The 25,505-nt window shown below is 40.9% G+C and overlaps 1 protein-coding gene and 1 long non-coding RNA gene across 2 annotated transcripts in view; one reads left to right on the plus strand and one right to left on the minus strand.

Moving 5' to 3' along the window:
• Positions 1 to 15,198, plus strand: part of VWC2L (von Willebrand factor C domain containing 2 like) — a 154,891-nt gene extending 139,693 nt beyond the window's left edge. Inside the window, exon 3 of the mRNA XM_061204710.1 lies at positions 15,050 to 15,198. Coding sequence (XP_061060693.1) covers positions 15,050 to 15,198 — 149 coding nt within the window. The remainder of the gene's footprint in view (positions 1 to 15,049) is intronic.
• The window catches only part of LOC133100531 (uncharacterized), a 232,872-nt gene that overhangs the window by 174,033 nt on the left and 33,334 nt on the right, over positions 1 to 25,505 (minus strand). The window lies entirely within an intron of this gene.

Here is a 25,505-nt window from a genome sequence, read left to right on the forward strand (position 1 = left end):
GAAGACTTCTAAGTTAATTGGTGCTTCCAGTTCAAATATCTGCCATGAGCTCTCAAGCCATAGATCCCACTACTTACTCTAAGCTTTCCACTTGTTATAAGCTAAAGACATTTGAAGCTCAATATGTCTAGAACTGAACTCTGGACCCTCCACCTAAACTTGCCTTAGTTCCTATATTTCTTCTTTCCGTGGAAGATACCACCTGCTAACCAGTACATAAGCAAAAAATATGGACATCATTTTATTTCCTTTCTCTTCCGTATTACTTACATCCACATTCTATTAATTCTCCCTTTAAGATCACCCCAATTTATCCCCTCTTCTCCATTCCTACAGCCACTGGTTCCGTGTGGACTTTCCCCATTTCTTTCTTGGAGCAATCACTGCTCTTGCTTCCACCCGGCTGGGGGCCTTCCAACCCCACCTCACACAGCAGCAGGAGCAATCTGGCTGAAGCGTAAGTATGGTTACAGCCCTCCGCCATTTAAAAATTCTTCAGTGTCCCCACAGTGCTGTAACAGTAAAGTCCATTCTACTCAGTACAGCTTACAAGGTCTTCCAGAACCTGGCCACTGCCCTTTCTTCTCTTCCAGTTTCAGCTATTCTCCTCCTGGGACCCTAAGCTCCAACTCTACACAATTTCTTACATTTTTCCAATGGGCCATAACCCCTTCTTTGCTTATGCCACTAACTTCCCCACTCACCACCACACCGTCCTGATTCTTTACCAAAATTTTTCCCATTCACCCCTCATGATCCACTCAGTCTTTGCATCTCCAGGAAGCCTCCTTCTGCCTCTGTTTTGATTAGGTTCCCTCATACATCCTCCTGTAAAATCCTATTTCTAACTTTGTACTTGCCTCACTCCCGCTAGAGTATACCCCACTGAGACTTGGGAATATGTCTTGTGCTCACTGTATCTCCAGGGATGTGCACAGTCTCTGGCATACAGGAAGGTTTCAATAAATGCTTTTGAATAAATGAATAAATAAACTATCCTTAATAGTTTATTTGCCAAACTGACATCTGTCCATTGGCAATTTCTGGGAAGGCAACAGATTAAGGGGTATTTTTGAGATAAGAATGGTGGTATTTGCACCTGAGATAGACCACCCTGATCTCTCCTCTCTCCACCCTCCCCACCTCTAAATGTCTCCTCTAAATTAAGAAAAAATCATTTGCCCAGGCAAGAATAAAATCAAGATTTCTAGACTCCTAGGGGGGCAGGCCCTAGTCTATAATTGTATTTTATTTATTTGCTTGTTAGCACATGAAACTATTTTCAGAGAGCTCACTAGGATTGTCAGTAATATTTTTACCACATAAAACCTCAATCATTTTCCAACCTGGAAATAAATGTTGGTGTCTAAAGTCCATGTACAATTATGATTAAAGGCCAGGGTCCCAGTGTATGATCTGAGTGACCGTACAGAATCTATTCTTGGAGACAAAATAACACCTTTGAGTGTCTAGGCCCAGCAGCGATGCAGAGAGTTCCTTTTAAATTTCACTTTTGGAGGCTGATATGCTGCAGCAATTCAAGCTTGGGCCAAACTGATTGTTTTTCTGGCTTAAATTGCATTGTGGACCTCAAGAAAAAGAACAGGAAGAGTTGGCAAATGTACAGCCTTTAAACAAAATTGCCTTAACTTGAGGGGATTCCCTTAATATTGCTTCTTATAAATTTTTTTCTTTTCTTAAGAACTTTCCCATTTCACAGGAATTCAGAACGTAAAGTATCACACACAGGATCTGCTTCAAGCTAAAGTTCTCAAAACAGCGACATCTTTTTGATGTAAATTCCTTGTGTAATTGGGTACCAAAGCCAAAGTATAGATGGGAGCTGGAAAAACAGAGCTCAGAAACTGTTATTCATTTTCCATTAACACTCCAATTCTGTCAGCAAAACTAGCGTACTCTAATCTTAGGCCAGGAATCCATACCAGGAGGACTTCCAGTAAATACAAAACAGTCTAGTGATTTTCAGAATCTATGGCTTCACTTCCCTTGTTCTCCAGTTTAACTCCTCATCTACAATTTCAACCACTCTCTTGTTAATATTTCCCACTCCTTTGCTCCTATCATCTCATGCCTGTCAAAACCCCAAAGCTGGAGAATAGCTAACCACTTAATATCCAGGGTACACTATCTACTAACTCTTCTCGGTACTTTATGTGTATTAACTCATCTAATAATCTCAACAATCCTATCAGATGTGTACTCTTGTTATTCCCAGTTCACAGATGAGGAAATGGAGAATAAGTGACTCGTCCAAGGTCACGAGGCTATTCAATGATGCTCTCTGCCTGGGGCACTCTTCCACAATATTGCTGAGCTCCAGTGGGAAGATCACAGGAGCAATGAAATGGGTACCACTGCAAATTATAGTCAGCATCCTCATCTGGACCCTCACCCTGTTCAACAATTCCATTATGCTTCCCCAGGCTGCTATCTCTTTCATTCCTGGAATGACTATGTCAACCCTCTCTCTTCCTCATCTTCTCCCTTCACTCTCAGCAGATTAGTGTCCCTCCTACTTCCCGTAGCTTCCTATTGCCTATTACAATGGAAGAAGTTCCCCCTCTCCCAACTGAGAACACAGAATCCTGTGCCCTCCTGCTTTCTCAGGGACTCTGTTATGTCAATTATCTTCCCCCCACATCCCACCTTTTTACATTCAACTCTTCTTTCCCCCTGAGACTCTCTCACCAGCATCTAAACATATTTCTCTCTCTCTCATCTTAAATATCCTCCCTCAACTCTGGCCTCATTCAGCTACTGACCAGGCTTTCTTTATGTCCACCCCTCCCTCAGCCTTCTGGCTTTTGCCTTTACTACTCCATAGAAAGTGCTCTTGTGAGTCACCAATAAACCTCTCTCAGCCCATATCTCATTTGCCGTCTCAGCTGCATTCAACACTGCTGTCACTGCCCTTACCAGAAACATTTCCCTTCCTTTGCTTTTCTGACGCCACGTACTGCTAATTTTTTCTCCTTCCCCTTTGGAGACGTCATTTCAGTCACCTTAGTTGGCTCCAACTGTCCCATCTGCTGTCCTAGGCCCTCTTTCTTCTTGCCCTACACCAAAAGCTCCAGGGACCCCTCATCCACTCCCCTGGCTTCAATTACCACTCGTTTGCCAGGGACACCCAACTCTTCCTGGCAGCTCAGTCAATTCTATTCTGCTATTCATCTCCATCTAGATGACTCGTGTGCATAAATTCAATGTTTCTAACACTAACTGCATTCTCTTTCCTCCAAATCCTGCTCCTTCATCAGTGTCCCATATCCTTGCTTGCATCAGGAACTTGAGGAGCATCTTCTACCTCATTCCACACATTCGCTCCACCACCAAATCATGTTGATTCAATCTAAATACTGCTCACATCCATTCACTTCTCTCCATTCCCATGGCCACCACCCTAGTCTAGGCCACACTTACCTTTGCCTGGACTAATGTAAGAACTGATTCAATTGGTCTACTTTCTGCAGCAGGGCCCTCACCCCTGCTCCAGCTCATTATTTACATTGAAGCCAGCATAATCTAGTTGAAAAGTAAATCTGATGATGGCATGGTTTCAATGGCCCTCTAGAAGCAATCCAAAACTCCAAATATAGTTTTTTTTAAATACTAAGAAATTGCTCATACTTATGTCTCTGTTTTTATCTTTGGTTCCCCCCTTCCACTGGCTCTCTACTCTGCAGTACCTTAAATGCTTCCCTAAGAGCCAAGCTTTTGTTGCACTTAGGAGATGTTCACATGTAGCTCCTTTGACCTCTCCCTCTCATTATCATCTATCACCTCCTCAAGGCATCTTCTCTGACTTCTAGACCAAATTAAATCCCCTTAATATGTTTACTCTTTATTTTTTACAAATTTTATCCCATTGTTATTTATATTCAGTATCTACTTTTGCCACATCCATACAGGAAGGAAATATGCCCGCCTACTAAACATTATATTTCTAGACTAGAAATATTCCTAGACTAGATTCAGTATACAGTGTGTGGACCATTTATTTTGACTAATCTTGTCCTCATTTCTGTGCCACAGTTATTAGCTATCTACAGACATTGTTAGATGAACATTAAAGAAAATGTCATTTTGTTTCTTAATTTACCCATGGCATGTCTAATAATTCATGACCATGAAAATCATGGAAATGTCAATAAGGCACCTTTGGTCATATGATCCACTAATGAAATAACCTGTTCATCACCTTTTTTTTTTTTTTTTTTTCAGTTGCAAGACATTTTGTGTGTTTGAACATAGAAAATGAAAATGGAAAGTTTTCTGTTTCATCTCCGTTATGAAGTATGCTGTGTGGATAGTGTGTGTGTGTGTGTGTGTGTGTGTTGGTACCCACTTTGTTGACAAGCATACCCCACGTCCCATGCCCCTCCCCCACAGTGAGAATGCTACTTCCATTCTAGTATGTTCACTCAAGCATTTTAAGGAAATGAAAATAGGTTTGCAATTTTTTCATCAATGAGCTAGGCAGTTTTAAAGATGATACTAAATTCGCTGTCAGAGATAGAAAGTTTGTTGCTTAAAGAAATTCTATCTTTTATATGAAAGTTAGATAAAACTCAGTAGTACAATCTTTTCTAACCTGTTTCTATCCCAAAGATAAATATATATTATTTTCTTTCCAGTGATAACCAACTTGGTTGTGGAAAGTGAGGTCATTAAAGCATCTGAAATGGTTTCAAATGCCAAGTTTCACACATGACTCTGATTCTCAAAGCTATCATGTGGATAAAAATCACACTTATCAAAGAAACACAATAATGACAGCTCAGAGGCCGATGCTGAAACCTGAAAGTAATTGAACCATTTAACCACCATTTTCTTCCTCAGAGTTTCTCCTCAGGAATGACCCACTGCTAAAAGCCTATGTAGCATGGTGAATTCACTGCCATTGGGATAAGCTTAGTCTATTTTGAGGCATCTTCTAAAACTCAGACTAACCACGCTATCTTCTACAGCTTTTATCCAAGCTCTGCCTTATCCTAAAGCAAATTTTAGCCTGCATCAAAATCACCTAGAGTGTTTATTAAAACACAGAAACACAGATCTTGGACCCCATACCCATAGTTTCTGATCAGTAGGTGTCTGGTGGGGCTGGAGAATTTGCATTTCAAAGATATTCTCAGTGATACTGTTGATCAAGGGCGCATGTTTTGAGAACCCCTGTCTTAAAGTTACGCCCTTTTCCACAATAGCTAGCATTCCTTCCTCCCAAATTATGTAAAAATTAGTTTCCTCTTGGCCATTCCTAACACCTCTTCATCCTTTTGCAATTCCTTAGGGCCAGTACTGTCCCACAGAAATATCACGTGAGACGTACACTGAGTTTTAAATTCTCTAAACTTAGTTTCAAATTTAAGTAAATTTTCTAAAATTCCATTTTCTAAATTAGCCACATTAGAAAGTAAAAAGATGAAATTAATTTTACTGATACATTTTATTTAACCCAATATATCCAAAATATTGTCACCCAACACATACTTTATATAAAAAATATTAATGAGTAATTTTACTCCTTTTCTCTTACGTTCAAAGACTTACTAATTCCTTGAAGTCTGATGTCTGTTTCTGACATTTACAGAGCATCTCATTTTGGACTAGCCATATCTCAAGTGCTCTATAGGCATATATGGCTAGTGGCTGCTATCATGGGCAGCAGTGCCATAGAACTTTAGAGTCAAGAAAACTGGGGTATTGAGGGCTCTTCATGGTCTGCCCACTTCTATGACTTTCACTACATTTTCTCAGTTTTCAGATGTACCTGATTGTCAGACACATTATCGATTTAACAGATTTTAAGGAAAAAAGGAACAATTACAGCATTAAATGTACACATTGATTTTAAAATGCATGTCAGTCTAAAACTTCTCTTTATTTTTACACATAGAACCAAATATCTCATGATGCACTTGTTTTCCTCCTGCTACGTGTCCTATCCCCATCTCCTCCCCCATCAGCAATACCTTCCCTCCAGCAAGATAATCCATGTTAACAACTTAGTATTTGTGCTTCTTTATTTTTCCTCCATCCTCATATAATTCTATACAAATGTACACACAGAAGTGTGTCTATATTTGTTTTATTAAAATAGGATATTATACCCACTTCTCTGCATAATTCCTTTCTTATTCAATAATAACTCATGAAAATCCCTGCAAGTCAGCTAGAGGTTATAGTTCATTCTTTTTCATGGCTACAGAAGAGTCTATGAAGTGGAGTACCATAATTCATTCATTATTTCTGTTATTGCTGGGCATTTACACCTTATCCTTTTTTTAAGCACTACGAAAATGCTATAAAAAAGCAGAAACCTTTAGATAGATAGGTAGATAAATTGATCAATCCATAGATAGCTATCATTGCCTACTCTCTCTTTAAATTAGCTTGCAGGGACTTCCCTGGTGGCGCAGTGGTTAAGAATCTGCCTGCCAACGCAGGGGACATGGGTTTCATCCCTGGTTCAGGAAGACCCCACATGCCGTGGAGCAACAAAGCCCGTGCACCACCGCTACTGAGCCTGCACTCTACAGCCCACGCGCCGCAACTACTGAGCCCACGTGCTGCAACTACTGAAGCCCACGTGCCTAGAGTCCGTGCTCCGCAACAAGAGAAGCCACCGCAATGAGAAGCCACGCACCACAACGAAGAGTAGCTCCCGCTCGCCGCAACTATAGAAAGCCTGCGCAGCAACGAAGACACAAGGCAGCCCAAAATAAATAAATAAATAAATTTAACAAAAAAAATTTAAAAATAGATAAATAAATAAATAAGTTAGCTTGCAATCTCTTTGTTAGCCTTTACCTTAGACATTTCCCCACCATATTTGGACTCTTTCTTTCCAACAAATGAAACCAGTTGTCTGTACCATCCAAGCAAATCATTTTAAAACAATTTCCTAATGAATTCTTCCACAGTCAACAACTGGTTCAGACTAATATATCTCCCCTTAACTCTCCCCAGTCATGCTGTCTCTATTCAGCTGTTCTCTTCAACTGTCTGGCTTCCTGGTAAATAGTAAACAAAGCTGGGGAAAATCCACATAGGAATGATTTTTTTGTTGTACATCTACTCACTTTGCAAAAAATATTGGTTGACATTAACCATATTAATTTCTTCACTGATATTTTAAAATTAAAAAAAGAAACACAGGCTAGGAATCAAAGGTCCTGGAATCCATAAGCTACCCAAAGTAGCACAGATGGTAACTCAAGTAATAATAATAATGAGAATGATAAATAGCAACAACTAACATTTATTGTTAGTTCATGATAGGCATTGTTCTAAGTACTTTACCTATGTTAATTCATTTCCTTCTTCAAAATCTCCATAAGGTAAATACTCTTATTATTTTAATATTATTCCCACTTTATGGCTGAGGACACCGAGATGATACCTCCAGTAAATGGCAGAAGGACTGAAATGTAGACAGTATGACTCCAGAGTTCTATCTGCTCACCTCAAAATAAAGCGCCTCACCTGGGAAATAAGTAAGCAGTAAATCACCTCACCTCCTCTCTGTTTGAAGCTCAGTGCCCTCAGCTGTAAAATGGGTAGAGTAATACCAGCTCTTCCTACCTTTAGGATTGCTGAGAAGAAACATGAAAATCACTGAAAGCTCTAACAAGGGGAGGTCATCTGGTTTAAGGTTGGAAAATTGGGCTGAGACTATTTCATCATTTGAAGCAAAAACTAACCAGATAGTGTCTTATACAACAGCAAACCAAGCCATTTTCTGACCACACATATTCCTATGAAGGTGAGTCTGGACATACAGGGCCAGCTAATGCAGACTGTGAATGACGCCAGATTCTCACAGCTGCTGATTTGCCTGGAATTAGGAAAAAAGCAGCCAACCTTTACCTCTATTGTGTAGACTGACCGTGTCCTTCCTCTCTCTGCTCCAGTTTCGGACTTTGCTTAATAGGAGCACCATGCTATAAATCTTACATACTTAAGGGCCAAAAAACTCTCCAGAGCCCTCACACTGCAATTTGTGTGGGAGTTCAGCAGTACTGAATTTTCAAATAAAATGATTAACAGGCACCTCTAGGGCAGCCTCTGAGAAAACAGTCCTTCCTGACTTGCCACCTTAATCCGAGGGAGCTTTTTGTTCTCAGGTTTAATAAAATAGTTGGAAGGTAACATAGGGATGAGGGTCTAGAAGCAGGTAGAGAGCGGCACCCCATTCTCCAGTCTGCAAGCTCCCTTAGCAACCTGAACCTCATCTCTGCTCTCTGTCCAGGCCTAAAAAGGCCATTGGAATGTGTTACTGGGGAGGTTTCAGTCACTTAGTTCAATTTTCACTGCAATCAGCTCTAATTACTGGTTGCTAGAAACATTTTCTCCAAGATTTTAATAGTCGGAAATGGGTTCACCTGATCGGAAGCCTATTTGCTTTTTGGTAGCACAATAACATCTGTCAGACTTCATGAAGCAGAGAATTAAAATCAGTTAAAAGGATGAACGTAATCCAATCCAATTCAATCCCAGACTGATGCCTACAAGCCTCCTATTTGCTGAAACAATGATTTAGATGCCCTGCCAAATAAATATAGGATGTTTATAGCCTAACACAATAGGAATCTGCCTCATTTATGCAGCAGGAAGATCGTTTACAGCCAATTTCTAAAAGACACCAAGCATCAATAATAAATTTTCAAATCAAGGCCAGAAATTGCAATACTCAAAAAAGGCCTGTCAAGCAATATGAAATTGTTGTCAGAAGGAGGGTTTTCAGGGACGCCATATACCAGTTTATAATCCAGAAGTGCCTATAAAATGGTCATGACCAGCCTGGCTTTCCAAGTCTCTGGGAAGGAGGAGGCTTGGCTGTAAAGGAGATGTGGGGCAACAAGAACAGGGCTTCTCCTACTGAGAGATCTCAGCGCCAGCCTGGTGGCCTTTGGAGACGATCGCTAGAGCCACACTTTTTCTCAGCTATATCTGCTTCTTGGGAGCAATTCCTGCTTTGCACTTACGGAGAAGAGGCTGAATAATGCTGCTGGAGGGGCTCAATTCTCTGCCCCACAGGGACTGTGTAGCCAGACCTTCCCTTCACTTACACATGTGTGCATGCCCACACACACATACACACACACACACACACACACACACACACTTAAACAGGAATTTAAACATCCTAACCTTTTCCCTCTAATCCATCCCATACCATCCCAGGTGCTATTAAAACTCGCAGGAAATGAAAAGTAGCTCCTACTCACAGGAAGATTGACTTCTGGGACGGAGCCTAGAAAAATGGCTCTGGGTCCCAGCTCAATCACTCACTAGCTGTGTGACTTTGAGAAAGTCATTGACACTTCCGTGTCTCATTGTCTGACCTATAATACACAGCAAATAGTAGCTCATGTGAGGAGGAAATAAGGTTGTGCATGAAAATTCTTAAAAAGAACTCCCAGGGTGTTCACTGAATTCATTGTTGCCAACTGGATCTGGATCTCATCTGAGCTTCCTACAAGAGCAAGCTGGGGAGTCAGGAACAGGAAAGGGTACCATTCTGGCTGACATTTGGAGTGATAGGACACATTAAAAAGCCTCTCCTCGAGGAAAGTAGTCAGAATAAGACAGTTGGTATTTAAGCTCTCCCATTATCTAGCTCTCTGCCTTTTATCAAGTCCCTTAATCTCTATGAGCTTTACTTTCCTCATGTACACAATGGGATTCATGATGACACCTTACAGCATTACGGTGAATATGAAACAAGAAAACATATACGAACATGTTCTGTAAACTCTAACAAATGTTCCCTCCCTGGGTCTAGGCCCTCAACTACACTGTCTTGTTTATTTTCTTCATAGCTCAGAATGACTTGAAATGTCCTGTTTTTCTACTGTTTGTCTGATTCACCCCACTAGAATGTCAACTCCCCGAAGGCAGGAACTCTGTCTTAACAGCTGTATCACTCATGCTTAGAGTGGTCTTTTTCTGAATATTTGTTACCTGATTGCTAGACAAGCATACTGGCAGTCAGCCCCAGAGAAAAAATTTTGAAGCAGATGAAATCTGCCCTCATTGACCCCTCTCCCCATCCATCTTAGCATCCGAAATGAACAACTACCTCCTTCCTGTGACTGGGGAATCCTCTATGTACGAAGAAAGTCTCTCTCTCCCTAGAGAAGCTACAAATACCAGGTACCCACCTCCCAGCCTCCCTTGCAGCTAGGGTGCAGGAATGTGACTGGGTTCTGTCCCCAGGCTCACACACTGCACACTTTCCACTGAAAGCTAGTGACTTCAAGAAGAACTACACAATCCTCATCCTGGCAAGACTGGTCAGGGAGCTAGCTCTGCTGACGGTCCTCATAGCAGCATCCAGGGTCCTGGGTTGGGAATACTGATGGAGCAGGCTGCTATATCTGCACCCAAGGTGTGTCTTCACTGGGTCCTATCTGTGGCATGATATTGGCCCTTGCTCCTGATTGTATTACCTCCAAGCGTGGTTCTTTGGGCTATTCTGGATATTCTCTAGATACAACTTTAATTAGTGCTTTTATGCTTGACTTATCCAGGACTGGTTTGTTGCTTGACTGATAGGATCCTCCAATTCCCCAAACAGCCCAGTATCTCCATCAGATTAAAAGTGACCCTGGTCCCCTAAGAGACTCCAGCTAAACTGTCTTCCTAGCAATTACCTGCTCCCCCCCAACAACCCTTTTCCTTTTCCCAGATCAAATTGCACGTTTCCTGGTGCTTTTTCCCTTAGGACCTTACTTTCTATAAGGGGTAATCTAATCAGTTAATTCAAGCCAATGTGTTAATTGCTGATGCTAATTTAATATTACCCCAGCATTTTAGCAGATACTTTTAATGCCTCAGAGCAAAGGAGAAAGGAATCATACAGTGGCCAGGGCCTGTGAGGGTTCTACTCTTTGTCTGCAATCTCAAAGGTCCTACCTCCATTGAGACATCATGGACAGTCCAAAGATGGGTGCATTGTGGACCAATCACATGGTGACCCTGGTGCAGTTTATGGAATCAGTCTTTACTTCATGATTATAGACGTGCCTGCATATACACAGATGCTATGTGTACGCATACATACACACACACACGAACCCCTACCTAAATACTTCATTGGCTTCCCATTGCTTTTAGAATGAGGAGCAAAATCTTTAACATGCCCAATAATGTCCTGAATCCTGAGCCTTAACCTAGTGATATAAATGATTATATCATTTGGCTCTCAGGTGGGGAGAGGGGCAGTTAAAATCCTGATTTGTAGCATTTGCTGATTTTAGTGGCATAAATACTTCCCAAATGTTAATTTCAAGCTACCAAAATAATATCAACAAGGTTATAAAATTCCTGAATATTTAATAATGGCTCTCTCAAGCCAACAGGAGCCCCCAGCTCCAGAACACCACTGTTTTCCCAGCCACTTCTCAGTACACTCATCATTCTAAACCCATTGGCTTTTCAACTTCCAACTTCCTCAATGGGTCAAATATTTCTATATTATTAGGGCTAGGCCTGATATATATGTAAGGCCAGATCTATAAGTTCAGAAAATAATTTTGCTTCCAATATATAGCTAGTTCATACTATTTCATTCAGTTAGGCAAACACATACTGAGTTTTTAATATTTGCAAGACACAGTATTAGGCCTGGACCATCAGAAATAACAGATACTCCGTTCCTGTTTTCAAGGAACTGACGATTTCAATCTACCTGACAAATGAGACCTCCTGTGTTCTGAAAGATCTCTGAGAGAGAAGGCCTCACCACACTATTGGTAACTGCCACACTCAATTCTCAGTTCGCTGAGTAATTTGTGTGTGTGCTTCTGATTCCTTGAGAATCAATGCATCTCCATATCCTCTTATTCTGGGTGTCAGAAGAAAGAACATTTGGTCACCATTCTTCACATAATAAGCCTTCACTCCCTGAGAGTTATTGAGTTATACCTTTGTATTCTCTTTCTAGATTAAATAATTCCAATCCCTTTAACCTTTTCTCAGAGGTCTTATTTGCCAGCCTTCAGTTTAATCATTTTCACTGCACCCTCTGGACTCTCTCCAAGTCTTCAGCATTAAAATTTGTTGCTTTTGCCATTGAGCTCACTCTTCTAAGCAACTTATTCTTCCACGTAAACCAAGACAAAAGGAAAGCAGCCCCCAAATAAAAGGAAGAGAGTAGATAGAAGGACAGATTTCCTATGTAAGGAATTCATGTAGGACACTCACACGCTGAAAGCAAATAGCATTTATTGTCACCATTATTAAGGAAAAAGGGCCAAGACCAGAAGAATTTCTAAATAGTGCCAACCATTTTGCTTGACAATTATCTAAATTACTTTTAAGCAGACAAGGCTATTAACAAGCAAATTTGGGACTTGCTTTAGTTACACCTGAAGTTCTCAGATGGGTGCTTATAAAATCACTGTTAATGAGATCAAACAGGAGTTCTTGATTCTGTACAATACCTCTGGCTGCCAAGTAGACTGTCCAGAGGTTACTATGTCATTTACAGGCAGCGCCCTTGACTGGTCAATCCTGGCAAAGTGCAAAGGATCTTTCATTTCATTCTGTCAATCAATAGAAATTAATACTTCCTGAGCTGAGAGTGCAGGAATTCTAAATGAGTTTTAAGAAATGATGCACAGAGGCTGATCAAATACATGCTGATCACTGTATGGTACCAACATATGCCAAAATGGGCAGATACGAAAACCAGAGCTCTAGTAAAAACCCTCTTCAAGATAAGCATGATGACTTAGAAATCTCTTTTTACCAAGATCCCTCCCTGCCTTTTTCTCTTATTGTTCCACTAAGATGAACCTGCCCCCTGTGAGCCAGTAGTGTGCCACACACACACACACACACACACACACACAAAGAGAGAAAAAGAGAGAGAAAAGGAGCGGGGGCGGGGGGGGAGAGGGGGAGAGAGAGAGAGACAGAGGAGAGAGAGTGTGTGAAGATTCTACTGACACATTTCCAAATGCTTTCAAGAAGCTGGGAAAACTCTTTCTGGGTAACATTCTACCTGTTCTGTTTCAGGGACTTCTTTGTTTTGCAGCCACTGTTTAGAAAAAATAAATTATTTTCCTATCTGGAAAAGTTAAAAGTATACAATTAGGGTGAAAACAGTTGGTTGGATATGGAGAAGTAGAAAGAGAGAAACTATTGCCTTCTCTGGGCTACTTCTGGGAAAACAGTAGTTAGTGTTCATCTAGTTCAATTTCTGAAGTTAGTATGGCTGTGGTCAGACCCTGTCTGGCTGAGAACCAGCAGGGCTGAGAGAGGTCTGTCAACAGCAGCCATGGGAGAACCAGCTACGTTCTGAAAAAGACTCCTTGCCAAGTTCTCTAATAACAGAACAAATTCATGATTTGGTGTGGAATTTTCTCAGGGAGGTGTAGACCCAAAGACAGTTCAGTCTATCAAACAATGACTTAAATGCTAAGACTTATGGAATTGATATAGTGATCCTTAAATAATCGGCAATTAAGATGGCCAAGAGCTTATAACCACAGCATCTTAAGAAGAAGCACCTCCTGGGCGAAAGAAGACAGTTCACTAAGCTGTTTAATTTATCCGTGTGGACCCATTATATCCCTCCTATTCTTGCTGGCTCTTCACGCCCAGGCACACGCCCAAGGTGTCTGTCCACCTGAGTGAAGGAAAGGCATAGGTATACAAACGCAGTTGGTAAATAAATGCACAGTTGAGCTCCGGAAGCTCAGAAACAATGGTGATTAAAGCTGTAGCATATTGAATAGTTGTGTGTTGAGAAATCGGCATTGTAATGTAATAATTACCATTTTTAGAAAGGCAAGGTTCCAATTATGAAGTGAACTACAAACCACCCCGATTTCATTTATTTCATGGTAAAGATAGTCTGGTAAATTCTTATCAAGTGGTAAGCAAATGAAAGTAGGGCACTGGTGTCAATGTATGTTGCCATGTTACTTTGTAGTGGTAATGGCAAGTGGCCAATAATGTTGGATGAATAAATCACTAGTAGACACAACTCAGTGCTCCCTCTCTTTATCTAAATACGTACCTCAGAGACTTATACCAAATCGTTTCTAAGAAACAGCAATTTCCATCACTCCGCTATAATCCACTGCACCTTGGGAAGCAATCTTTATCTCATTTGAATTTGAGAAATAATATCACCAATACCGAACATGCGCATTTCTACATTGGGAAGGTTGAAAGAAAACAAAAACCAAAGGAAAAAAAAAAGAGAAAATAAAAGGAAAGTAAGGGAAAGGGGAGAAAGACAAGAAGTAAAAAACAGATTGGTGAATTTTAAAAGTCATCCACCTTTAACGAGCCAGTGACATTTTCAGTAAAGCTTTTCTGAATCTGAAAAAGTAAAATAAAATTCCTGCTGACTTTCAAAAGCCAAACCTTTGGGTCATTCTTTACAAAAACAGATAGCCAGCAGATTAAAGGAACTCCATTTACAAAAATCAAATGAACCTCTAACAAAGCTTGTTTGGGACATGAATAAATCATCTGGTCATGAATTATTCATTGTTATCAAGAAACAAGCTGGGATTCCAGGAACTGGGCTTAGGGAAGTGCTAAAACCAGGGAGGGAGTGAGTTCATTGTCTCAAACCCACCATGGGAAGGGAGAGGACAGGCCACAGGGTACTGACAAGTGATGCTGACCATCCTAGATGGTTTCAGGGGACACTTTGGCAGCATTTACACCCCAGAGCATAAAGCAAATAGAGTTTAATCCTTACCTTACTTTAGAAAATTGCATGTACTTAGTAACAGACCATAAGACATTTTGAGCATTGGATCTTTTTGCTTTTGAATGTGCGACATACATGGGGAATATGAGCTGTATGCAAAAGACAGCAGGAGTTAAAAGTTTGCATTTAAGGGAGGTGACTAGAAAATTCCTTAAAGATACACTGTTAAGAGTAGTCTGACCTACTCGTTCATGGCTTTGGGGGTTGGATTCTTTTTATTGGGGTCGGGAAGAAAGAAAGGGAGCCTCTCAGACTTAATCAACTAATCAGCCTATGTATGTGTTCCAGGTCCAAACTGCTTTGCAGGAACTACGATCATTCCGGCTGGCATTGAAGTGAAAGTGGATGAATGTAACATCTGTCACTGTCACAACGGGGACTGGTGGAAGCCTGCTCAGTGTTCAAAACGCGAATGCCAAGGCAAGCAGACTGTGTAGAGCAGATTCCCACCCGATGACGAGCTCTTAGGAGAGGATGCTATGGCTTCTACACCGCACATGTTTAAAACAAGAGAAAACAAACAAACTCCTGCCAGCTACAACAGGGTCACCAGCAAAACCTTTTAGGGTTGACAAAAGTGAATATTTTATTAAGAGGAAATTTCTCTCTTTCTTTCTTGCTATATAAAATACATATAGCATATAGCTATCAAAACTGCTTTTGTAATTATCCATGCTTGATGGTGACTTGACAACTGGATTTCTGGAACAAAAAGAAAGAAATAGCCTTGTACAGGTTTCTTCTCTGGTGACACCTCTGGCCTGCCAGCTCACCATCTACTGACTTTCTCCATCCTTACTCTTCTGTAAACCTGGCATTTTTCTCTTGGAGTAATTTATTTTTTCCTCTTTAGAGTCTAAGGGGCCAGATTTGACTGCACAGTAAGGTTTTGAGTTGTGTCAAATAAGCTTCAGTAAAGCAGTGTCAGGAGTGAGGACCCTCCTGATTAGGAAGATGCAAAAGCATCCAAGCAATCACTCCCCTCGAGTGAATCTTGCCCTGCAGGGTCAGAAGAGAGACATGCACATAGATGGACCCACTGCTGGGCTGGGTGGGGAACTGGGGCTCAGTGAATTATGCGGGGACTCACAATTTGATTCTTACAAACCACACATTTCATTCACAAAATTTTGAAACTGCCAATCAAAAACTAATATGTGAAGAATACCATGAGCTTGACTAACGAATCCAAAGGGAGACAGGTATTCAAAATTGCAGCATCAATCACCAGACTTTCTCATGATGCTGAATTTAAGTTCGGCTTATAACGAAACACATTACACCCACTCTGTCACCTGGCACGATAAATACCAGAACCAGGGTGAATAGCCCCACTGTGAATCTGAATCCTTCTGAACACTTCTGGCCTTTGAGTTCAGATTTGGCTGAAAGCCAGTCACATACACAGGCAGTTTTTCTAGTTCGGGACTGTGTTTGCCATGTTACAGTAACGACCGCTCAGCCCTCTGTCTAAAACATAGATTCAGGACACTCTTTCCACCTCAAGTGCTGATTTAAAGATTAGGGTAGAGTGAGTCTTGCACAATACAATTCCATTTGTTGAACATTTTTTAAAATGTATATATTAGACACTGAACAATTCAAATGAACCTTTGAAGAGTCTCAAGGTTGCCCTGGTAATGCTGCTAGTATAGTAACAGAAAAAATAAAATACACAGGGTATCTGATGCCACCTCTATTCAAGTGCAAATTTAACAATTCTGAAACCACATGGCATAGCTAGTCACTTATTCCACTCTCCTGTCTTGAAAACCCTGGCACAGATCTGGTAGGGTCCTTGAGGAACCTTGAAGGTTGTCTTCATTGCCAATGTTCTTTCCTTTCCTGCTCCCACTCCCACCCGGGCTTGGCCATAGCTCCAGTGGAGTTGCCTCATTCCTGTACAAGGTTTCTCAACCTCAGCGCTACTGACATTTGGGGCCAGACAATTAATTGTCATTGGGAGCTGTCCTGTGCATTTTTAGGATGTTTAGCAGCATTCTTGGCTTCCATCCACTAAATGCCAAGATCAGTACCCTAACTGTAATAACAGAATGTCTCTGGACGTTGCCAAATATCCCCAGGGTGTGTGCAAGGGGGCAGAATTTCATCTGGTTGAGAACCACTGGTCTAGAATAATCAGTACAGAGTGGTTTTCTACCGGGGGGTAAGTACCAGGCAAGGTCTGGCTGGGGCTGTGGCTTTGGGGAGCCTCTGAGCCCTTGCAGACAGGCGCGATCAGCAGCCCCGAGGGGACGGGTCCGTCTCCTCCAAAGGGAGTGATGCTTCACCGCCACAGGTCCACCCTCAGGACACACATCTCTTTAGTCTCATCAACTGGGTTTTCCTTTAAAATCGTCAAGTCTCTCCTCCCTGGAAGCTCCTCCCGTCATCAAGAAAGAGTCGCCATTTCCAAAATGAACGTGTTGACGAGTTGGACCTGACACTTCTCACACACACTGTGCTTGTGTTCTGATACCCATAGTCAGGCCGGCGCCATCCGAGGGAGAACATCAAGCCGCCTTCCCTTAGAACACCAATTCGCAGCAAGGGAGGTGCTTTTCAGTTGCCCCCCTGGATGCATCGTAAAGACAGTCATGAATCATTCATGAACAATTCTGCATGATTTATTCCTGCACTTCAAAGTAAAGGCACTCCACACTTCAGCTTGTTTCTAGACAGAGATGTATTATAGAGCTTTCTTTGCCCTGAGGTTGCCTACTGCCAGCCTCAAAAATCTTCACTCTTGGGAAGAAATAATAATAATAAATGACAGGAATAAGGTTTGAAACCCAGAAAACATCATTAATAGACCCATGTTTCATAGTACCCTATCTATTATTAAGGAGTTACTATGTCCTTTGTAGAAAACAGAAGGCGAGAGCAACTGGGAAGCCAGGTTACAGAAATTTTGCATCAAAGGCTGGGCACAGTGAGAGCCACAACAAGAATTTTCGAGAATGGAGTACAATACCCATCAAGAAACTCTCTCCAGAGAGTTTGCAGAATGAAGGCTGCTCAGCAGCCTCTGTTACCAGCCAGAGAGAGGGATTATTTTATTGTTGTCCTTGGATTTTTTTTTTTCCCTCTCAGAGTCTCACTACAAGCTGTTTCCTTTAAGACTTTGTAGCACTGACATTTCTCCCCCTTTAGGGAGAGATGAACCTATACTGTGACAGAATTTCTCATAAACTGATAAACACTTTACAACTTCCTTCTACCCAGGTCATTGAGAAATCCTTTCCAAACTCTGAACAACAGAGTTCTGGTTTCATCTGTTGTTGTTTTGTTTTTTTTTTTCTTTTGAAAGCTTTGTTTGCAGCTACCCCATCACCTCTACCCTCCTACATCTCCTCCGCCTTTGGTTCTTGGCTTTAACTACAGCTCTGTTTAAATAAGGGATCAACATCCTGATTGTCAGCTGATGCCTGTTAAAAAAAAAATGATTCAGTTTCTAAAATCTTTGAAAAATGGTGTGCCTGAAAAACTAGTGAGAAAAAAAAAAAAACACTAAACACTCAACTGTAAAAAAGGGGATTCTAGCAACAATATTTGATGTGTAAAAGAATATATTATTAAAAAACTATTTTGTTAAATATAAAGTGTGTTAACCAGCAAACACGGTTTGTGGTATATTTTCCTTCCTAAATTTCTCCCTTCTCCCTACTCTTCATTTAATGACTAATTCTCAGTGACTTCTATCATCTGAAAATACATGTGTTGTTAGAGCTATATTCAATTAGAATTAGGCATCAGCTTTAGCATTTGTCTGAGTATATTTTCATTTTTCATAATAGAAGGCAAGGCTGATTTAGGGATCAGAGAGGAACCCAAACCAGCAGTGAGAGGGTAAATGATAGGAAAAATATTTCCCTGACCCAGATCCATGCACACTACTAGTGATCATCTGTAATTTTTTAAGGCTTACTCTGTGGCAGGCCCTGTGCTGTGCCCTGAACCTTTTCTATTCAATCCACACAGCACAGCTAAGAGGCAGGGACTCTTATTATCTCTGCTTTGCTGTTGAGGAAACCAGAATACGAAGAGGTTAAATGCTTTGCCCAAGGTCACAGGATCTTAAGTGGCAAAGCAGAAATTTTTTACGGTAGAAGTTTTCAATCATACACAAAAATTGAGAAGACTGTATAAGGAACCTCCATTTACCCATTGCCAAGATGCAACAGTTCTCAAGGCTCTGCATAATACTTCATCTATTTTTTTCCCTTGAGTATTTTAAAGCAAATATCAGGCATATCATTTCATCCCTACATCATCAAAGAGAGTAATCATCTCTTTGAAAAAAGGGATAGTTTTTACCAAACCTAACAAAATTAATAATTTCTTAATATCATCAATATCCAGTTTATATTCAAATTTCTTAGATTTTTCTAAACTACAGGGGAGGAGGGGTGTTTGCATGATCCAAAGCAAACCATCTGTAATATTGCATTTGGTCGTTATGCCTCCTAAGTCCACAGTAGGGATGTGAACCCTGCCAACAGACAGCTGTTAACTCTGACAGACTCCTGGGTCTGTTGTTGTTATCAGAGGGTTTGTGTTGGGGAAAATTACTCTTTTAAAGTCCATGTTAAACTCCTCCCTAGACTCTAAGCAGGGCAAGCAGTAGGCAAGAGGCTTTCTACCAATAGGGGCAACAAAGCCCCAGACCGAGAACCATTTCCAATGACCAGCACCCAGAGGACGCCGCCTTTTATATGTGTGTAAGCTTTCCTTACGGAGTAAGAGCAAACTGTTATTCTCCTTCTCCTTGAGACAAACATACGGCCTAACAGAGTAAAGCTGAACATTACTTTATAAATTGCCATCGTCTACTGCATTGTTGGAGGAAGAAAGAAAAAAGCCAACCACTAAGAAAACATAAGCATGGCATCCCCACATACACGGTTACACACCCCCGGCTCCACCAACATTTTCTTAAAACAAGATTAGACTATCGTGCTTTTCAGTTTCCCATCCATCCAACTCTCTTTCCCCCTATGGCCCTTGCAAAGGATTGTTTACAGTTCATTTCTGATTCAACTTTCATGGAAGGGCACTTCAAAGCATAGGAGAGAAAGCTATGAAGTGAGACAGTCCTGGGTTTGTTGTTATTTCAGGGTTTATGTTGGTAATATTACTCTTTTAAAGAAAGGTACCTTCATGATTTTGAAGGACAAATGCTATCTCTGAGTTGGCAACCTTACCTATACTTTCTTACCCTGTTTATAAGGGATTTATACCTCCAACTTGAGGGATAGTCTTATCAGTGAGCCTCAAACTGTACTGTCTGGTATGAACACCTGATTCGCCCTGATCAACCTTATAGACCCAGAAGGCATATTGTTCTTTTGATGAGCTAGTGCCTTAGTGCCTCTCATAGGATAAGAGTTAAATACATTGAGTTAAAGGAACTTCTTTAATTTTAAGGATTCAAAATTTGTTTTATATGCCAAACATTTTCAGTTATGGTAATGACTTAATGGTTTTCTCTTTAAATTTGAAAATCTTGAACTCATAGTTCTTTGAAGCCCAAACTCCAGTTTAATTTATCCCAGTGCTTACCTTACTCCCTGGCTTTGAGTAGGGGCCCTTTTTAAAAAGCTGTACTTTTAAAATTAATTTTCAGTTTTAAAGCTTTTCAAATGAATAGTTATGTGAGGTGGGGGAGGAATTCGGATATAAAGTTCAGCTATTCAGCTACCACGTCTTGAGCCCCTTCTGTGCATCAGATACTATATTGGCTACTTTACAAGAGATAATGACTTAACATTCATCAGCTCAACCATTCTGATAACTATCATGAAATCATGAACTAGCATTCCCATTTTGCAGACTGGAACAGTGAGGTTCAGAGAAGTTCAGTCATTTTCACAGGCTCGCCCAATTTTATATCAGGGCTGTAAGTATTAAACAGAATGCTACCCATAAAATAGCTTAGAATAGAGCCTGGCACATAAGAAGAGTCTGTTATGTGTCAGCTATCATTATGAGGTTATGGTATGATAAGAGAAATCTCATGGATAAGGTAACCCTAGGTTTGGATCATGAAGCTTGCGCAAAAGACGGGCAGGAATTTGGGGTTTGCTATTGGCATATTTAAAAATAAATAGTATCTTTGGAGTGTGACAAGCAGTCAGGTGTGATTTGAGTGTGAAGTTGAAGATGGTAGGACATGGTGAAAGATGTGTTCAGGAAGGAAACCTAGCTGTCGGGTGATGGAAAATCATGCTCAGAAAATTGGACTTGGTTCTTATTGATACTGTGGATTAATTAACATCAAAAAGAGGGTGACACGGCCACATGTAAGTCTTAGAATAACAATTCTGACAGCAGAGTGAAGGACGGGATGGGGTCTAGTGAGAGAGAGGTGGGGACACTAAGGAGAAGCAATTACAAGAGTCCAGGAAGGAATAATGAGGATCTGATCTGGTAGTGGCGACACTCGAACAGACTGGTTGGGACAAGACTTCATGGAGGAACAAATGGGATTCAAGAATTAAAATAGCCCACATTTCTAGTTCAGGTGATTAGAAGGATATTGATGCTAATAACAACCACCAAAAGCATGGAGCTCATGCTTTCTTTGGGGGTGGCACATACCCCACTTTAGACTCTACGCTGAAGATGCTGATAATACCAAGGTATTTAGGATTTACCTCAGATACGCTTGTCTACAGGGCAGCCCACTCTGTCTCTATTTGCCAATTCTTTTTTCATCCTGGTCTGAATAATTGCAATTTGAAGAGCCAAAGTCCTCCACTGGTCATACATGTTTTCATAGTATTCTTAAAATGGAAGTCAAAGGTTGGCATCGAAAGAACAACAGAATTCTTTACTAATTTGTGGTAAATATTAATCTCACACCATGGTGAAATAATTTCTTTTGCATAGTATGATACAAACTGCTTATAAATTTCCAACACCTCTCTCTGTTCATGCCCCTTCAGAATATAAATGTCAGTTTTACTTTTACATTATCATTCACCAGGGTTTTGGAAATTCAAAAAGAAAGAACTTTTTCAACCATCTGCTGTGGCCTTCTCTCCTTTTTTTTTCTTTCAGAACATACAGGATTAGGTGACAAATTAGGTCCTGGGGGAGCCTTTTGATCTGAGATTTCCAAGGATATCCACCCTGTTCCCATTACATTTTTCTTGGCCTTTGTTTTTTGGTTTCATAAACTTTTTAATTAATCACAACATTGGGTCAGCTAGATCCATTAACTGCATTTCTCATTTAGACCTTTCAGAGATGCAGTTGCAGATGCAATTTAATTTGTTGACCCATGATCGACAGCAATTAATAACATCTCTTTAATCTTGTTGAAAGGTCTGTCTCCGGCTCCCAGTAGCTACCATCTCAAGGGAAAGGTAGGCACACTCACAGGTTATTTAGCTTCTAGGCAATAGCTGCCCTCACCCACCTACTCTTCTCATGACTTAGTGGCCATTTCAGAAGTCACTGTTCTCTAAGGCCCTTTCAATTATCACAGAAAAGTTTATCCAGACTCTCTTATCTGATTCCTCCACTGCAAATTCATTATGCAAGCAAACTCTGACAAAAAGACTATAAAGTCATTTTTTAATTCAGAAAAATAGATTTGACCTTTTAAAGTGCATTATGTTAATAAAGTAAACGCTCAAGTTTCCTGGTTCTTCTCCATGTTGCCTTGTGGCTAACCCAACCAATGCATCCAGACTTTTCCTTTGATTTGTCATATTCAATAAAGTTTATTCAATTATTCAATAAATAATGTTCCAGCTAGGAAACTAGGCACTGGGGTTAAAACTAAATGAGGCAGGGCTTCCCTGGTGGTGCAGTGGTTAAGAATCTGCTTGCCAATGCAGGGGACACGGGTTCGAGCCCTGGTCCGGGAAGATCCCACATGCCGCGGGGCAACTAAGCTCATGCACCACAACTACTGAGCCTGCGCTCTAGAGCCCGTGAGCCACAACCTGCGTGCCACGACTACTGAGCCCGTGTGCCTAGAGCCCATGACCCGCAACAAGAGAAGCCACCGCAATGAGAAGCCCGCGCACCACAACGAAGAGTAGCCCCTGCTCGCCGCAACTAGAGAAAGCCCACGGGCAGCAACGAAGACCCAACGCAGCCAAAAATAAATACATAAGTAAATAACTAACTTAAAAAAAAAAAACTAAATGAGGCATTTTTTTCCTGCTCTCAAGGAGCTTACAGTTTGGTGGGGCAAATTAGCGAGGCAAGTCCGCAGTGACAGAGAGGGGCGTGCTGTGCTCCAAGCATGAACAGGCATACTGGGAATATTTGCACAAGGCAAGGCATCATCCCAGGCCTGTGGGAAGGCTTCCTGGGAGATGGAATGTGCAATATAAGTTTTAAAAGAGGAAAAGACTAGACAAAAGAATGAGGAAGTATCCAATGCCCTCGTGTAGTATTGATATATAAGGTGAACTTTCTACTGATACAGCTCAGACCATGTAACTGCCCCCCTGTTGCTAATAATGAAATCCATCCAAATCAGTAAATATGTGCCTGACACTAAACCAAGGACTCTGAGCAAATAAATAAACGTCACCTTCCTATTGTGAAGGAATCACTTACTTATCTTGGTGCCATCTGTCCTTTGCTCTATAGTCAGCTTACTGACCAGTGGAATTCACTGTCCTCTACCCAACTGGGGTACCAAGTACACTGCCTTTTATCAAAACTTGTCCTTGCATCTCAGTAGGAATTTGGGTAATGCCATCCTTCCATGGTATTTACATTTTTGGCTTCACCTATTGACTTGTCCTACCTGGTACCAGGCTCAACTGTGGAATGGAAGACTGCGGCCCCTATTAAAGCATCAGAAAGCAAGCAGGAGACATACCGGTGAGCAAGGAGCCCTTCCCAAATGTTCAGAAATGACAATCTAAGGATGACCGCGCACTCTATAAACTCATAAGACTAGCCTTGAAACCAATTGTCAATAAGTTTCCTGGGTTAAAATTTTACAAAGAGATAATTAAAAAGATGCTAGGCAACATCTTATAAAGAAGATTTGTGGTTACTGGATATATAAATATAAGGCATACGATTTCTAAACTGCAAGTAGAAAATGTCGAAGGTGCATATGTGTATTTGTATCCATGTGTTAATAGTACAGGACTGTATATCGATAGAAATTTTAAAAGCTATAGACATTACGGTGGACTGATGGCTGTGTCATTAAGATCACATACTTGCTATGTCTCCATAGAGCTAGGACATTCTCCCACTTTTGTGCCTAACAATTGCAGGCTTGTTTAGCCTACCCTAACTCTTATCCCACCTTTGCCTTGCTGTGAAGCATTTTATTAGTTCTGCTTGTTCATAGATTTAATTTTCCATCCCTAATCATTTGTGTCTCATGTGATACATTGATTTCAGAGGGAGGTTGAACATGAGCAAAGGAGAGTTGCAGAGGGGAATGAAAATCAAGTTGCGTGGAACCTAAAATCATTGCAGTGACAATGAGATATACATATAAAAAAGAAAAGTTTCTTATTAAATGTGTAAAATATTAACATAAACATATAGTTGGGGTTTTGTTCGATTGCTTTTTTGGGGTTGTTTTTTGTTTGTTTCTGTTTTGCAACTAGGCAGTCATTTTTTCTGCTCGAGAGGACATATCTTCCATTTATCTGCTCTGTTTACTATCTCTTGTGGCCCTGCAGGGCAGTACTGCTATAAGATGAACAGAGGAGGACTCCCCTGAGTATCCAGATATGCAGGAGATACCTGCGTGCAGTCAGAGGAGAACGTCCTCCAGGCTGCTTCACTTGTTTACATGAAGCACGCTCCTATCCTGTTGGCTGGGCTGGATGCCACTTTGGGCTCTCCAGAGAACTCAGCAATGTTCCAGGAGGTTCTCACCACTCAACTGCCTGTTTCTCAGCCTGACAAGTATTCTGACCTCCGGAATGTTGACTTTAACTGCCTGAGTTTGCTTTAGATACCCACTTGTATCTTCCAGCTCATGAGTGAGTGAACAGCTCTACGCACGCCACTTTGGATATAAATAGTAGAGGGAGAGGCCCCAGCATCAGTCATGAATGACAGCAGAGACAGCAGTGGTCCATTCCCCACTCCTTTTCTTCCAGCATGTGCTTTTTATCAGCAGTCAGACCACTGGCTACCCAGCCTCCAGAGTCAGCAGCCTATAATAGCTTTATTAAGAGATTCTGACTGGGTCTTTTTTTAAAAAAAAAAAAAAAAAAAAAAAACCTTTAGCTATCCTCCAGTGAGCGGGGATGGCTAGGGTCACAGTAGCAAAGTTGTGAAATGATTCATCCAAAAAGCATAAAGTAACTTAAAAAAAATAGGGGAATGCACAGAATTATGATATTTCATAACACCAATGTAGCGTGCAATGATACATTCCTTCTTTGCACTTGTGGAAGTAAAACCAGAATGTACATCTGTAATCACATATTCCATCCCATTGTTTTGCTCTTACAGAAGATGGAAGGTCAGTCATCCAACTCACATGCCTATTGAAATGATGTCAACTCAGAAAAATATTCTTTGTTTACCATAAAATCTATATTTCAGGACATATAAATCCACTGTATATAGACTGGGTATATAGCACCATACAGTCTTCTTTAGCTGTCTTCCGGAGAAATAAAAGGGCATGTTGGAAATGCATCACGCATGTGGTGAAATACAACCTAGAAACATGTTCTTTTACCCTCAGCTCTGACACACAATGACATACAGATTTTTTAAACTGTTTGCTTAGTTT

This window comes from Eubalaena glacialis, chromosome 1 (assembly GCF_028564815.1).
Source record: "Eubalaena glacialis isolate mEubGla1 chromosome 1, mEubGla1.1.hap2.+ XY, whole genome shotgun sequence".
Classification (NCBI taxonomy): Eukaryota; Metazoa; Chordata; class Mammalia; order Artiodactyla; family Balaenidae; genus Eubalaena; species Eubalaena glacialis.